Here is a 16,643-nt window from a genome sequence, read left to right on the forward strand (position 1 = left end):
CAGTAGAGAAGAATAAATATTGGTCTAAAATACACTACACATCTCACAGTTTAAAGCCCAAATACAATGCTGCGGTCAAATCAACACCTCGAAAGTATCAAAGATATTTATAACCATGCTGTAGTATGAAAATGTACTGCAGTACATGGTATGAATGTAGTTCATTATAAAGCAAAATACAAAACTGGGACATTTAACTACAATAAAAACTAAAGGCTACTTTTGAACTGTTCCAGTATTCAGAAGAAATCATGTAATGGTGACAGAGTGACTAAGTAAGTATCTTTTATAAATTAGCTTTTTTCTTTTAATAAATCAAATCCAGAAATACAATTTATTCTGATCTAATAATTGGACTTTCAAAAAGTGATTGGACTTTCAATCATTGACATACAGTAACAACCAACTCCCCTTCATTTGTCAGCCGGATGAGATTTATGATCTCCATTTAACTAGCCATCTGTCAGGTGTTTGCCAAGTCTTGAATTTTGACCTACTATGAATTACAAACTCAACCAGAAACTAGATCATGTACAGCTACTGTATCTGTAAAGCCCTTTGAGAAGCCACTTTTAAAGGCATTATATGAAATAAAGTTTACTATTATATTATTATTACCTCTGTTTGAACATTCACTTCTTATCTGTACTCTCTGTTTAGTTATTTATCCATTAACCAATTTTCAATATCTAAGATAAACTATCATGATCTTTAACAAATTAAATGATGACTAGATCCCTAGAATCCTACTGTCATATAGACAGCCTTCTGGTTTGTATGTTTTAGTATTGTTTTCATAATCTTGAATACAATATAAATAAGAGTAATAGAGCTACATGTAATAGAAATAAGACACAATGTCTAACAATTACTTGGTTCAATTTTGTTGACCTTATTATGGAGGTATTAAAGGTCTGCAGATAATGTCCTTTTCCTTGCCTACAGGAATACAATCAGGCCCTAGAGATTTGTTTATCTTAGAATGCTTCTAGTACCTGTAACACGTCTGCCTCTTGTACTGTATATTACTATTGAATACAGTAATGTCTATAATACAGTCTAATACAGAGCTTTGTTTTCCTTAGCCTGAGGCATGTTGTTGATTCATTCCTTGGTGAGCTCCTGGGTTAGATTTACTGCAGGCAGTCTAATGTTACATTTTCCATATGAGCATCTAGTAATTTGCCTTTTTATCTTTGAAACGCATTGATTCATTATTTATTATCCTTTTTTTGTAATACTGAAAAAAAAGCCTTTGAAAAAAATTCAATGTTCCTTTATATTTATTTTCATGGTCTGTCTCATGTTCCCTTTCACCTGTGCTTGCAATTCATTGCACTCATTTTCTTCTGTTCGTTCTTAATTGTTTTATGAAGTGCTCTCTTTCTCCTTATACTTCTCCTAATTGACTTATTAACCCATTTAGGCCAGTGCTTTCTTGATTTTCATTTACTTCCTCATGGGAGGAATCTGTTCTATGCTTCACACAGAATCTCTTTTCTGTTGGCATCCGTCCCTTACTGATGTCATATCGGTTTCCTCCAGAGGGCCATGCTTTACATTAATATCATCAGGACCTGTCTCCTGTACAGAACAGCTATAGACCTGTTTTTGTACTTAAGCACAGCACTGAAAACCACGCATACAACAATGTCAAGTATAGGAGAATAAACACAAAACTTGCCAGCTTTAATATGAATTTTGTCTTCAGAAAACCCCAAAGCCCCATGACAGGGCGGGTGTGAGTCCGTTATGTACTGGGAATGTGTCTTGAAGTGGGCAAAGCACTGGGCCACAGACTGACAAAGATGACCAGGAGCTGTTGCTGCTTTACTGTACATGTACTAAACCATCTTGTGTGAGTGCTTGTGACCAGTTTGTCCCATAAAGTCTTGTTTACTACCGTACAATTTCACCACAACTTCCCAAATGCATTTAAATATAGTATATTATCTTTATTTTAACTTTTTTGCCAAGAGATGGAGAGAAATGACACGTCAAACTTTTTCTTAGGATGGCTCTTCAAGTTTATTATCTGCTACTATATATTATATATACAGTTTTACTCCCTTGATGTACCTCCTGTTCCTCCTGTCTTCTCTCTTGTTCCTGCCTCTGTGAGTTGTTTGGATTGTGTGTTAAGAAAAAGTGTGGTAATAGTGACATAAAGTGTCCCAGTTCTAGCTGGGACAAAATGTTCAATATTGACAACCAGATTCTAGGCCCATAAAAGGGAGGGCAGGGCTGCACTAGTGCACCATGAAGACCAGAGGGCAGCAAACAAAAGCGTAATGTCCCTGGAGGCCACCATGAGTCGAGCCCTTTGCACATTGGAGGGTTATTTTCAAATATTAATTATCTAGATTCTTGTACTTATTACAATTATTTTTAATAAGAATTATTTTTTTAGACTTGTAGCAAGATTGCTACACTTGGAGAAGGAATTGGAAATTACAGTTTGCACTGCTGTTGAAGTTTAGCTCCACTGGTTCTGTGCATTTAACGCATTGCCGGAAATTCAGTTTGCTTGACTCACCCAGGTAGTTCCTGCTCTTGATCATCTCAGTGATGTTGATCTTGGTGGCCCCCACAGGAATCTCCACGATCTTGTGATAGCCAATGTTCATCAGAGAGTGCTTGAAGACCCCTGATACCACTTCGCAGGCTGTGTTGTCTCCCCCACACACTCCACACTTGTCCATCACCTTATCTGAGCCCAGGAGCTCATCACAGCCAAGACTCTGTGAAAGGAGAGAGGAGGAGACTGTCATATACACAGGAAGCCAGAAAGCACCAGCAATCAGTATTGCTACTACCTCTTCTGGAATTATTGAGCAGTTTATCTTTATTCTTGTGAATGTCAGAACTGATTTGATTTTTAAGAGAAACATGCTCAGAAGTGACCATTTGGACTTTAGGTTTACATTCCAAAGACAAACTGTCAAGGTTGTGTGCAGGTTTTGGTAAAAAAGCACGGTACAGTACATTGTACATTAATAAACAAATCCAACACACCACAATGTCGATTGTACCACTGTCTGCCGCACTGATTAATCTTTTTGTTTTGTAGCAGTGAGAGTATGTTTTTATCCAGCCACAAAGGATAGGAGAGTAATATTAAATTCTGTAGCATAAGATTCACTGCAGCTTCCTTCTAGTAGTTAAATGGTTTTACAATTATTGGTATATATTGAATTTGTTTTTGAATTTTTTTAATTAAAGGTTTTCTTATTTCACATACAGTATGAACTTTATAAGAATAACCTCTAATATCCTGCCGCCCAAATAAATGGAAATACCAGCTGGTACTGTTTGATAAATACAGTGTCAGTTATTGAAAAAAGGCAAGTAAGCTCTGAATGGTCACTCTACAGCGTCTGAAGTCTGGCTAATTGGGATATCAGTTTCCAACCATTTTGAAGATCTGATGATTTGTACACAAATGCCAATACCAGAAGAAGGTGTTAGCTCCATACCTAAAGACCGGTACAGGCTCAGAGAGCTTTTGACATTTCATTTCAATACTAATAATGAATATTGGGCTTTGCTAAAAAGACTGGAAAAGACAAAACACTGCAAATACCAACACAAAACACCCATACCATGAATTTTGCTTTCTCCTCTCATGATATTTAAAATACAGTACTTAATGCTAATGCACTTATGGTCAAAAAGTACTTAATGTCATCATATTAGAATAACTGCCACTGGAGATGTTTCCTCCTCCTTCAATTACTTTGACATCAATCGTGGGTTTCAACATGCTGAAATCCCTTGAGCCACCTTAGTTAAATGCTCGGCCTGTCCAAGGAGGCTGAACAGTGTGCTGAATAAAACACAAGGTTTGAGTGATTAAAAAATGTTCTCCCTTTCCTGTCCTTAGCGGATTCTCCTTGACTTTCAAAAATTCATTTAGAAATAAAGAAAGTATTGTTTACCCTTCCAAAAGAGAACAGTTTTTTGGAAATATGTGTCATTCTTTATACCCAAACGTAAATTCACTGATGCAGGACAACTCGTGCATGTACATCTTAAAGTTGAGTGGACAAAAATACTAATACCAACTGGGCATTTTACTGAAACAACTGGAGTACTGTGCTCAAAGGCACAACAGAAGAGCCCCACCTGGGACAGCCCACACCGTTCAGTTACAAGGCCATAGGCCTGATCACTGCTCCACACTGTGGCTCTCCCTGCCCCTGCACTACTGCCCCTGCACTACTGTCCCTATACTACTGCTCCTGCACTACTGCCCCCACACTATTGCTCCTGCACTACTGCCCCTGCACTACTGACCCTATACTACTGCCCCCACACTACTGTCCCTATACTACTGCTCCTGCACTACTGTCCCCACACTACTGCCCCCACACTACTGTCCCTATACTACTGCTCCTGCACTACTGCTCCTGCACTACTGCCCCTATACTACTGCCCCCACACTACTGCCCCCACACTACTGACCCTATACTACTGCTCCTGCACTACTGTTCCTATACTACTGCTCCTGCACTACTGCCCCTGCACTACTGTTCCTATACTACTGCTCCTGCACTACTGCCCCTGCACTACTGTTCCTATACTACTGCCCCCACACTACTGACCCTATACTACTGCTCCTGCACTACTGTCCCTATTCTACTGCTCCTGCACTACTGCCCCTGCACTACTGTCCCTATACTACTGCTCCTGCACTACTGTTCCTATACTACTGCTCCTGCACTACTGCCCCTGCACTACTGTTCCTATACTACTGCTCCTGCACTACTGCCCCTGCACTACTGTTCCTATACTACTGCTCCTGCACTACTGCCCCTGCACTACTGTTCCTATACTACTGCCCGCACACTACTGTCCCTATACTACTGCTCCTGCACTACTGTCCCTATACTACTGCCCCTGCACTACACCCTGGACAGTGGACACCCCTCTACATTTTCACCTTGCTACAATCTGACTTCCCGAGTTCACCACTGTGGGATTGTGACAGTGTGTAAAAAATGCCACAGTGAACAAATCTTCCACTACATCTAACACAGAGGCTGCTATGGAATTAAAACTTTTTTTTTATTTTTATCTTATACATGATGAGAAGGATCCAACAATGCAGGGTGCTTGGATCTCTCCAGTGCAATCCTCTGAAATTCATGTACATTTCCTTCCGACTGAAGGCGGAATCACACGATGACATAATGTGCTTGTTATCTCACCTTCCCTACCACTTTTAACATCTGTCTTTGCAAATCAGGTCACGTTGTATTGCATTGCAGTAATCAATTCTAGAAAAGACGAACGTGTTGACCAGTTTTACTGTTGTACTCAACATAGACTGAGACAGAGACAACATAGGTCATAGTCTGGCGATATATATGAAATGGAAGAATTATATCTTAACAATATTTTGCATATGTGGGTAAAATAGCAAGCCTGGATAAACCTTTCACCCTCAAATTCTTCAATTTAGATTGAAAGTCAAGTACAGTGCCATCCACAGATACTGTAGTAGGATTACTGCACTGGCTTTACATAGTTGATGGGAGCTGCCCAGAAACATGACTTCAGTTCTGCAACATTACTAGTGATGTAAATGAGAAATCCCAGAAATATTTAGATGTATGAAATGTTTTAATTTTTATCAGTGACAGAGAGGTAGGCAGACATGCTAAACTGCAGTATAACTCTACGTGGCTTTAGAGAACTAAAAACATGGATGTGAACTCCTTCTTCTTTAGTCTCACATTTATTTTCCAGTAACAGAAGTAACAGAAGCTGAAAATCCCATAATAAAAAGGAGTCTTACTAAAGATTACATCTGAAACGCTAGTTTTCCATCCTGGGCTAATAATTCTCTAACTTGGACCACAATGAAATTCAACATCTATCATTTTCATTTTAAAGAGTGTCTTTTCATGGTGGACAGTGCCTCTGAGTGCTTTAAAATGAGTAATTGAGCAGGATTCCAAATGCTGTAAGTCTTCACTGTCAGGTTTCCAAAGTTAAAGAGACATATAATGCCTGGACTGCAATGGAACAGAATTAATGAATTTCCTCGACAGCGTTTTGTGCTTTCCTCCCAGGTGTATATACTGTACCGATTTATCTGGGAACAATGGAACAGGAAAGAAGGGAAGCCAAAAACTTTCAAACTCTTCCATACTGTATCTCCACTTCTCCCTCTCTGAAATCTAATGTGCAGACAATCTAAGTGCAGTTACAAAACATTCCTCACTATTATTTAGCTCTTGCAGTGTTAACATTTAGGAATCTAAGGTATATACGTAATGCAAAAGGAAAGAAAACATATATTAGCAGTTCTGTGTTTAACAAGAGGGTTGATATTAAAGGACAGGGCATTTAAAACAACAGCCTGCAACATCTAACACTACATTAGAAAAAGGAACGCTTCAGTGAGCAGGTGTACTTGGAGAGGTGTGTGACCACTGACACACAAGTAGCTAAGGGAATGCCAAACGACAATCACGCATTCAGAAATTAATTAGGAAAGAACAGGGGAAATAATCAAGCTACAATCCAGCACAAGGGAAGGAATGACATGTCAGGAAAGAGAGCTGTATACAGTAGGTGTTGATGTGAGCCACAGCTACACATTTATCCTAACATATCTCCGATAGGAAATAATGTATTTTCCTGGATTGTACTTTCAAATGGCTCCAAACAACAGGCCCATAAGATCATTTTAACTGCATGTTTCAGAAAAGTATTGTCTCACATGTACAGCTTCAAAAATCAGAATATATGCAGAATATATATCTGCTCAACACAAAATCAAAATTGTTCATGTGCTGCTTTCATATACTCAACAGCTGCATTGCATTCAGCATGTTGGGATTATAAATGATTAAAGGCAAAGAAACTTAATGCAAAGCGCGGATGGAAAAGGGAGAGAAATGCAGAAAATGAAAGTGTTTCAAGTCGTCATTAAAGTTGCAGATGACTTAAATGGCATTTCTGTGCTATTTCCATTTTTCAGGCATCACTTTACAGTCTGCTTTTCCTTAGGGAGGTTTGTGTCATCCATAACAGCTTCTCAAAAGCAAATGTGCAAAATCAATGCCCCAGGCTCAAGATGTGCAAATCACAACTCTGCTGGATTGGATCCAGGTCCAGGTACTTGGGATCCTAAAACAGCTGATGCGCAGGCAGAAACTTAATTTCAAGCCCAGCGAGAAAGCTGGAGTTTGTGAGGGCTCTGCACTCAGTATCCAGCTCAGCTGGGGGCTCTGGGTTCAGTAAACACCTCCTGTAAGGCAGGTCCACTGAGCTCCTTCTGTTCCCGTTTCCCAGCTCCACTCTTCCTCCCAGAGCCGCTGATGGGCCTCACGTCCTCTGCTGTGGAGCACTGCGCCACACCTTCCCCTAATTCTGTTACACTCCTAACTGCAGAAACAATATTTCATGCAATTGCCATTACTATAGTATATTAAATGACAACAAAAACAGAACTCTACCTTTATCCATTTACTTTATTCAATTCTGTCATTCTTTTTGAACATTGTTTATTGCATTGCTTTATTTATACTGCTTATGTTACTCATACCATTAAAGCACCTTGACTTTCACTCTGAGAGGGAGGCAGCATGATAAAGACAGATTAGCTGTGTTTAATTCATTGTGCCTGGGGCCTGGCTAAACTCAGGCTTGGCTCCAGTTACAAAATTTAGGGCTCACTCACCCCTAGGGACCAGGCTTCAAAGAGGAGTGATGAAAGGCTATAGGGGAAAACTGACTTGATCTTGAAGAGGAGCTGTGCTGAATTGTAAGAGGGAGAGGATTAAGACATGGAATTGTGAATTCCAGAATTGCAGGGAGTGTGGAGCACAACTATAAACAAATTAAGTGCAGACACATTAACAAAAACATCACTTATTTGAATAGATGAGCTAAAACAATATCAATCAAAAAAGTGAAGGCACATCAATAAAATGACTTGTCTGTTTATCAGAGGTGAGTCTAAAGGGAAAGTATGTACAGTATGTAATAAAAAGCAGTTTAATACTGCACTCATATCAGACTTTTTACTCCATTTCAGGGACATTAAATCACTAATGGCATGCTGACATCTCGTAAACAGCAGAGGATCAGTGATCTGGCTTCAGCTGCTACAGAGGCTGTCCTGAGGGAGAGTGAGTGGGGTTCCTGAAATTCCCCCAAGCATTCCTTTTCATATTGTGGTTTAGTGTTCATGTGCCCCCTGGGGCCAGAGTAGGAATAAGCCAGAGGAACACAGACTGACAGGAGGGACACTTAAGACATTTTTAAAGTTTTTCTATCTGTTTTTCTGAGAGAATTGTAGAGCTAACTACCATAAAACCAGAACCAGAACAAGCTTGTTAGACTAGTTAGACTACTTAAAGTCTTGATAACAACAGTTTGAGAACAGAGGATACATTGAAAGAGCCCTTTGCAGTCAAATCTATTAAAAGCAGAGAGGAATCAGTGATTGATGAGGACTTAACTAATGAACCTCTGGACAATAGTGGCTTTATTTTACGGTGCTGTTAATGCTGCATTTAGAAGTGTTTGACAAACTGTTGCGAGACCACATAATTAAAGCTGTGTAAATGCCACTGTGTTATTCGTGATAGCAAATTACTATAATGTATTATCCTTTGAATCAGAGTAGTGGGACTAACACTTCAGTGGACTAACACTTGTACTGTAAAGATCAATCTGTACAACAATGCCCTATATTGTAACAATAACCTGGGTTATGAATGGCAAGACACCATGGCTGAATTGGTTAAAACCCTGCTGTTCCACTGAGACCTAAAAAGGTTGGGTATTATGACAAGTGCGATAGACCCAGGTTTTATAGGAAAGTTGATATTTTAACTAGAACTGTTTCCTATCAGCAAGTAAAAAACATGGAGAAATATGCAATGAAGTATTGACTATGTATGTCAAATTCTGGATCCAATCCTGTTTTAAAACTTTAGCCAGGCAGAAAAATTGTTCTCTTGGGACAATAACTAAATGTTGTAATAATACCACCGAAATCATTAAAGTTAAATGTAGACCATATCGATGTAGGAGAAACAGTTTTATTTCTGGAAATAATCTTCATAATCTTACTCAAGTTTATTCTAATGCAGTTACACCCTTTTCAGTGGATTATGTAAAATTACATCCAGATTTATTTATTGTTTTAGCACAATTTTATCATGAACTTGATTTTTTGTGACTGCGATCTGACCTAATGTGGATGAATATACATTACTAATCAAAGCCAAAGTCTGACATTTGCTCATTTGAAAGAGTGGTGAGTACTGCAGGGAGGTGCAGTTCAGAACAACACTGAAGAACTGCTCTTCTTACTCTTTGGCTTTAACGCTAACTACACACCATATACTTGTTATATTTACTGCTCATCTAAATTACGTTCTTAAAAGAACTCCTGTCCATTTTTAAGCGGAGATTTTAACTTGCATATTAAATCTGAACATATGAAGCTGATTTAAAGGTTGTGGGCAGCTCATGAAACAACTTGCATATAATCAACATTATAGATTAAGTCAACTCTCAAGAACTGGAAATGTACAGTATTTGGAAATGTACAATATTGACACCTGAAGAAGGCTCCACAGCCGAAACGTTGTGTTTTTTTTCTTCTCTTTTCAGCATGGAATAAACCTATTACTTGTTCCTATACAGTATATATGTTTTGTACTGTACTATATATCTTGCTCTTTTATACCATTTTAAATGTATATATTAATTGTCCATCCAAAAGGGTGGGAATGTTTTCTTTAGCATCACCATAAAAACTACAAAAAAACAACAACACACTCAACAGAAAACGAACACATACAGTACAGTAGTCCTGAATACTGTATGTATTTTTGAATGGTTAGTACAGACATCTCTCTATGACACTAATCTGATAGCTTCATGTGCAGTAGGAATCTGTGACTTTGTTGTGTTTAATATACTGACTGCACAGGGAAGAAAATATTTCTCTCTCTTGGCCACAGGCTTTCTAAACCACCTTCCTGAAGGTATAGTTAGAAATAGGAATGAGGAGGGTGGGAGGGGCAGGCAACTGTTAGTTCTTTAATGGTTTTCTGTGGTCGTCCCATTATTTTACCAGCAATATTAACAATTATGGCTAATTTCCCTTTACTCTTTATACTGAGGCTACCAGACCACACCGTGATACCAAAAGTAAGAATTTTTTCTAACAATGTCCTATAAACCCTCTCTAAAACTCTAGACTCAACTCAAACTCTTTCAGCTTCTCGAGCAAAATTACACGCTGACTAGACTTTTTTCTTAAAAAAGCAGTTGGTATTCTCTGCAAAGTTTAAATATTCACCTATTACTGTTCCTGGTACTGATACAGTATACTGAACACTCTACAGGCTAATTAACAAGGGAGAGAGGCTAACATCTACAGTAGCTTATTACTATCACAAGTAGCCAGTTCTATGGTTTTTATCAACATTAATATGAAGCATGCTTGACTGACACCACCTTTCCAGTTTACTCATCTGTTCAAAGTAATTCTCCACTCCTTGTCTATCATCCCCAATACACAATCCTACTAGGGGCAAATCACCTACTGTATTATCTTCAAAGGATTAACAGAAGTTCCCTGCATTTTCATTCTATTCCTATAGATGGGAAAATAATAAAAGTAACAAAACACAGCCCTGGGGAACACAAGTATTTAAAATAATTTCATTCGAAAATGTATAGTTTATAAGAACCTGCTGTGGGCGATCTGTTAGAAAATCCTTAAACCATTTTATGAGGCTCCCATTAACATCCAAACCCAACAGCAATTCCAATAGCATGTGGGTCTGGATTGTATTAAATGCTGAACTTAAACCAAGAAATGAAATACGCACATATGACTTTGCCTTTTGCAAATGACTAGTTAATAAATTCACTAAAGTCAGACCTACATCTTCAGTCCCTGTATTTATAAGCAAACTGCAACTGATCCAGATGATCTGCAATCAAGAGTGTAAGATGTTTACAAAGAACCATTTCCCTGCTTTAAGCCTGTAGGGAGTGAGTGCCATTGATCCTAAGTCACTCAGTGCTTTGGCCTTAGGTTTTTCAGGTACAGGTACAGTATAGCAGGTGAAACGTTTCACATATTTGCAATATATATTTTGAGGTTACCTTGATTTTTGAAGGATTAGGCCTGGGTTGTGCCACAGTTTCCAAGAGCTAGACAGAAGCTTCCGCTCATATTGGGAATGAATAGCACTAAGTGGTTGTAATGTAACACCCTTGTACACACAGTGCTCATCTTCCTAATCTCATGTGTAGTGCCCTGTTATAGCTCAGCTGTCATTGTAGCCCCAGCATTCTTCCTAGTGCTCATTTTGGCTAAATACTGGCATGGTGGCTGTTGACAGGAGGATACAGGCGATAATGTGCGATGAACTAGCTGGTGAACAGCGGCATCTGGTATTGCATTCATACTGTTGACACAGAAGTGGCAGACAAAAAGAGAACGAAGCACAATAATTTATTTTGGCTAAAACTGGAGATCTGTGTACTCTTGCCTGAGTTCAGTTAAGTTTTAATTATTTACTGGAACTCTGATTGAGTGTGTGATGGCAGTGTACTGCAGCTGAACCCCAGTATCGCGATCCTGTTTAAACCGTGCTCTGTGGCTGACCTCCATGGTGATTTTGCTGTGCTTCATGCTTTTTCTGGGGGTTAACACATTGTGTTTTCCTGGCTTTGTAATGTTTTCTCTCTGGTCTCTCACTTCTCTCCCTTCACTCCTCTGCTTTGCTGCTTTTTCATGAACCAAAGTAAACTTTCACAAGATGTTTTCAAAATGTGCTCTGCAACACTGTCTTGCCAGCATTGGAATTTGAGTTCGGAGTGCATATAATTAGTTTCATACAGGCCTGTTGAATTTGCATTTGTAGCCCAGCTGTTCATTACATTTTAATTCACAAACTGTAGTTATATAGCATTTTATCTCCCAGATCATGGAATATTTATCTTACAAAACAAATCTGTCCAAAATAATTCCTCATTTTTATAAATACACAGTATCCAACATAATGAATATTATACAGATCCCACTCCTTTGGCCTTTAATAACATCAAGAAGATGGTTCCTGTAGACTTTTAATAGTCTATTGGATTTAAGAACTTGGATTTTATGCTCCATTTAAACATTTGGCAGATTTTGGAGGTGTGCTTGAGGTTATCTTGCTTAAAACTCCTCTGCTGTCCAAGATTGATCCTCTTAGCAGATGGAACCAGGCTTTTGGATATTATATCTAGATACACTCTGGAATCCCTCTGCCCTACCACTCTGACTAGGACAACAGCACCAGAGGATACAAGGCAATTTTAAAGCAGGGCGGATTAATTTCTTGCTTCCAAGCTGACAATGTTCATGGCACAACAGGGTTTACTCATAGTGCACTGTGGTAAATCACAGTGATGGATGATACAGTACATCCTGAAAGTAAGACCAAGTAAGTCCTCAAGTATAAATGCAGCAAAAGGCTTTGGATTCATTCAAAACCAAATGTGTTCATCTTTTCTACGAGCAGCCTTATCCTTTGCAATTCAAGGCCGGACTGCACATTCTCTTTTAAAAATGTTTCCTTTACTCCCATCTGCTTCAGAACCAAGAATATGAAGTTGCTTCTCCATGCTGCTCCATGCCAGTAATACCAATGCTTAGAACACATTTCTGTCTTGTTTTTATTTTCATGCAACTGCTAATTCTATAGGCATTTCCTTTGAATGTTTTTAGTAGTGTCATAGAGGCTTTATCTACAAAGCCAGATGTACCCGACATTAGCTTAGGACTGACTTGTTTATGTGGAATTAAAAACAGCACTAGTTCAAGAAAGGAATGTCTTTTATTGAACACAGGCCTTTTTACTGAACATTGTGCACATGCATGGGATGTAATTTGGATTAATGGTCTTTTAAATTTTCACTGCAGACTGGTGCACACGTGCAATTAAGATGAGAATGGCTACCTCTTGTTTGTAACCATTTTCTACTGCTGTATTGCACCTACAGGTACCTAATTACATTTACACATTGAATATTTTTTACAGGGCACTCAGAGAGCTGGCAAAACCAGACTGTCAAGGCATATGACAGGTGAAAACTAAGTCTAATTTAAACTGAAGGGAAATGAAGTTTTTCACAGCATAAAAGTAGAGCACCTTTGATTCATTCCACCACGCACTGTACATAAACCCAGAAATGTATCCTTGAGCATAAAATACCGACCTACATTTAACTATTACCAGGCTACATTAAACACTGATGCCTCAGCGTGTTTCACTCACGCCTGTGGAAAGGGAAGGTTGGACTATGCTCTGTGGGCAGAGATGTAAGAATATTATTTCGGAGATATAAGGAGTTTGGAGAATGCCTAGGGAGATGGATAGTGTAACAAGTTATATCAGCTATATTGTGCATAATATTTGGATTATGTAGAACAGATCTAAGGTATTATTACAAAATCTCCAACTAAGCTCACAACCAACTAAAATGCCGTTTTACACTGTGCTCTCACAGAAGATAGCATGAAACTCAATGTACACATTCATGAAGCACAAACTACAGAAAATCTGATAAGAAGATAACTGATTTGAATGTACAGTATAGAAGAATGCCCAGGGCATACATTTCAGTGATTGTGTCTCACACTTTACTTTAAGTAAAAAGATACAAAGCTGCATCCCAATGACTCCAACACTGTATCCATTATCGCTGACTCTCAATGTCCTGTAAATCCTTCATTCATTAGTAATCAACTAGGCCTCACTACTCTCACTTACAGTACTTTACATGTACTATTGTCAGGTTCTCCAAATCTTTATCCATGACCTCTTGGCCACATTGATTTATCTTCTGTGAATGGTGATTAAAAGGTTTTAACCAGACCATATTCTCTGTTAGAGGACAAAACAGATCATTTTCAATCTAGCCATTGACTCCCTAATCCCTTAGTTCAATGGTATTCAAGAGAGGGACAAACATTTCAATTCTTTAGAATGGACAAGTCAAGCTATGGAATATAAAATTACAGAACCAGTGTACTAAAAAACTGCAGTTTCCTTCCTACTGAGGTCCATAATCCTAGCTTACTGTTAACAGAAAAGTACTGAGGCTGTCCTTTAGGCCGACAGTCCAGTCAAATTAGCTCTTAAACTCCTTTACTTCTCATTTAAAGTTTCTTATGCAAAAAGGCTCCTATAGCCAAAGAGCTGAATAAGTGAGTTAATCCTTTTGTTATAAAACAATTTATATTTCAGTAAAGATAATGTCTTGTTTCAAGTGTTGAACCTCTTTGTATGGCAAAGGATTTGTCATTAATAAGAATTATTTTAACATGTCAGTGCAAATGAACAGAATTCAATTTATACTATGACTATTTGGAGCTGTCAGAGAATGCTTTCTCTTAAAGATTCCTAACACAGACTGCAACATCTGCACGAAAAATCTCAAAACCAAAAACATGAACAGTAATAACAATATTGTAAAATACTGCACCAATAAGAAGAGAAGTCTCAGGAAGCCTGAAGACAGGTACTGTACAGTACGTTCCCTACAGGAAAACAGCAGTGGAGGTCTTGGTGAATCCCAAGGGTCAGCTGCTGGGGGGTGTCTGGTGTTGAGGGATCAATTGCTGATGCCGTTTTCATTGTAAAAGCGACCCTTAACACACCGCAGGACACAAGCTGAATCAATGAATTCAGCAACAAGCAGAAGAGGCTTTCGAAGTCTAAGCTCTTGACTCAGTGGAGTGTTATGTGCAGAGCTGGTCAGTGGAGTCGCTAGAATAGTTGAGTTACAGGAAAGGACTGGGCCTAAGTTGAGTGAAACAGATGCTGAAATAGTGCATTTCAGACTGGACAATCTTTGGGGTAACTATTGTGAAAGTGTGTTTATACATTTAAATTGTAGACACATTTTTTGCATTCATCAACTATCTATTGTTCTGCTCAATGAACTGACTTTGACATAGCTGTAAGGTTCATCCTTATTCATTCTTAGCATTTTTAAAAACCTCAATTAAATCTCCTTTAACCCATTTTTTTTCATGTTACCAAGACTGAAAACATTAAATGTTCGATCAGTTCTTCAAAGACACTTTTGTTACTTGTCTTTACAGTCTCAGCCATTCAAACTCATCTTCTACAAGCTCAGAAAGAGTCATGTTGTTCATCTCTGAAATACTCTTCTTGTAAACGAAGCGATTAAGAATAATTTTCACATACATTTCAATATCTCAAATTCTGAAAGAATAAGATTAAAAATAAAGATACTTTTTCTTTCTTAAAAAAACATCTTGGTCACTGAAACTCACGCCCCACATAACTGAGGCTACTGATGTCTATATAAGCCCAATCTATTCAAACTTCCACCTCTTACAAAGACAAAGAAGCCTTCTAGTCAAAGCAACAAGCTGTCTAAGCAATAAGCTGTCCGTACATCTTTTTTCAACCCTTTTGCAATTCAGGTACTAAATGATTGACGAAGAGAGAATGTTTTGGGGCTGAGAAGCTGAAATAAAGGCTTGGTTGTGGGCTCTCTGAATTGCCCAGCTTTTATTGGAGGGTATCAATTACACACATGAACACATTTTGGCCAGGGAGGCGGGTGGCCTGTTTAAATAGCACTACAGGCACTGCTCAACCACACTGACAATAGCTACCACATGCCTTTGTGGGCTTGGGCATTCAGGCCTGGAGACCAGCCAGCATCTGGCTTTGCCGATTCAAGAGCCCTCCTGATGAGCTGTTTCGAAAATACAGTTTCTGAACACTCAGACAGCAGTCTGTAAACACAGAGCAAGACCTGTGTACTCCACTGGCTTATCTGTGCTAGGACTTGGGCAATAAACAGAAAGAAACAGTTAACAAAATGCCTATAGGCCTCCTAAGGCTGGTGCCCCACACTCAGTGCAGTGAAATACAGCTGCACACTCCCAGGAACTCAACAGGTGCTTTTATTCCTTCAGAGACAATAGTACAAATTCCTTTCTGAAACAAATTGCCCTCTGAGTTCTCTCCACTGCTGCTGTTTGCTTTAATGCAAGTTTTGGAGCTGAGGTTATCATCAAAACCCTCACCTACCACCCCTTACCAAAAACCTTTTATTTTGAATATAGTTAAAAACAACACCATTCTTCAAAAATAAAATACCCATAGTATCAAAACAAAGAGTTTGATCAATGCAATGTTCAATGCTGTCACAAACTGATAAAAATGCACCAACAGAATAAGCAGATAAACTAATAAATGTCATAAAAGGAAATTAATGCATTAATGGCTGGTAAAATGGTAGGAAAAACTGCATAATTAATGCATGTTTTTGGTCTCTCAGGTCAGTGGTATTTGTTAAATTACTAGTGGCAGAACCAAGTAATATAACTGGTAGAATGTGACATAAACATAACAGTAAGAGAGACCTGAAGGACTCTCTTAGCAGTGCCCTGAGGGTTTGACTGACAGCACTCTGCACACTTGTACCAGGGTTCAGCAGTGTAGAAGCACCTCAAACAGATCAAAGACATGCCGGCACAATAAACCACACTGAACTGGTGGATTAATTGGCTTCTAGCCATATTGGCCCTGGTGTGAAAGCTTGCTGAGATGGGCTCCAGCAGCCCTGGG

General features: G+C 38.7%; 1 protein-coding gene across 1 annotated transcript in view; it reads right to left on the minus strand.

Moving 5' to 3' along the window:
- The window catches only part of thsd4 (thrombospondin type 1 domain containing 4), a 148,853-nt gene that overhangs the window by 25,123 nt on the left and 107,087 nt on the right, over nucleotides 1–16,643 (minus strand). Inside the window, exon 8 of the mRNA XM_088641475.1 lies at nucleotides 2,537–2,741. Coding sequence (XP_088497601.1) covers nucleotides 2,537–2,741 — 205 coding nt within the window. The remainder of the gene's footprint in view (nucleotides 1–2,536; nucleotides 2,742–16,643) is intronic.

This window comes from Lepisosteus platostomus, chromosome 7 (assembly GCF_059453375.1).
Source record: "Lepisosteus platostomus isolate fLepPlt1 chromosome 7, fLepPlt1.hap1, whole genome shotgun sequence".
Lineage (NCBI taxonomy): Eukaryota > Metazoa > Chordata > Actinopteri > Semionotiformes > Lepisosteidae > Lepisosteus > Lepisosteus platostomus.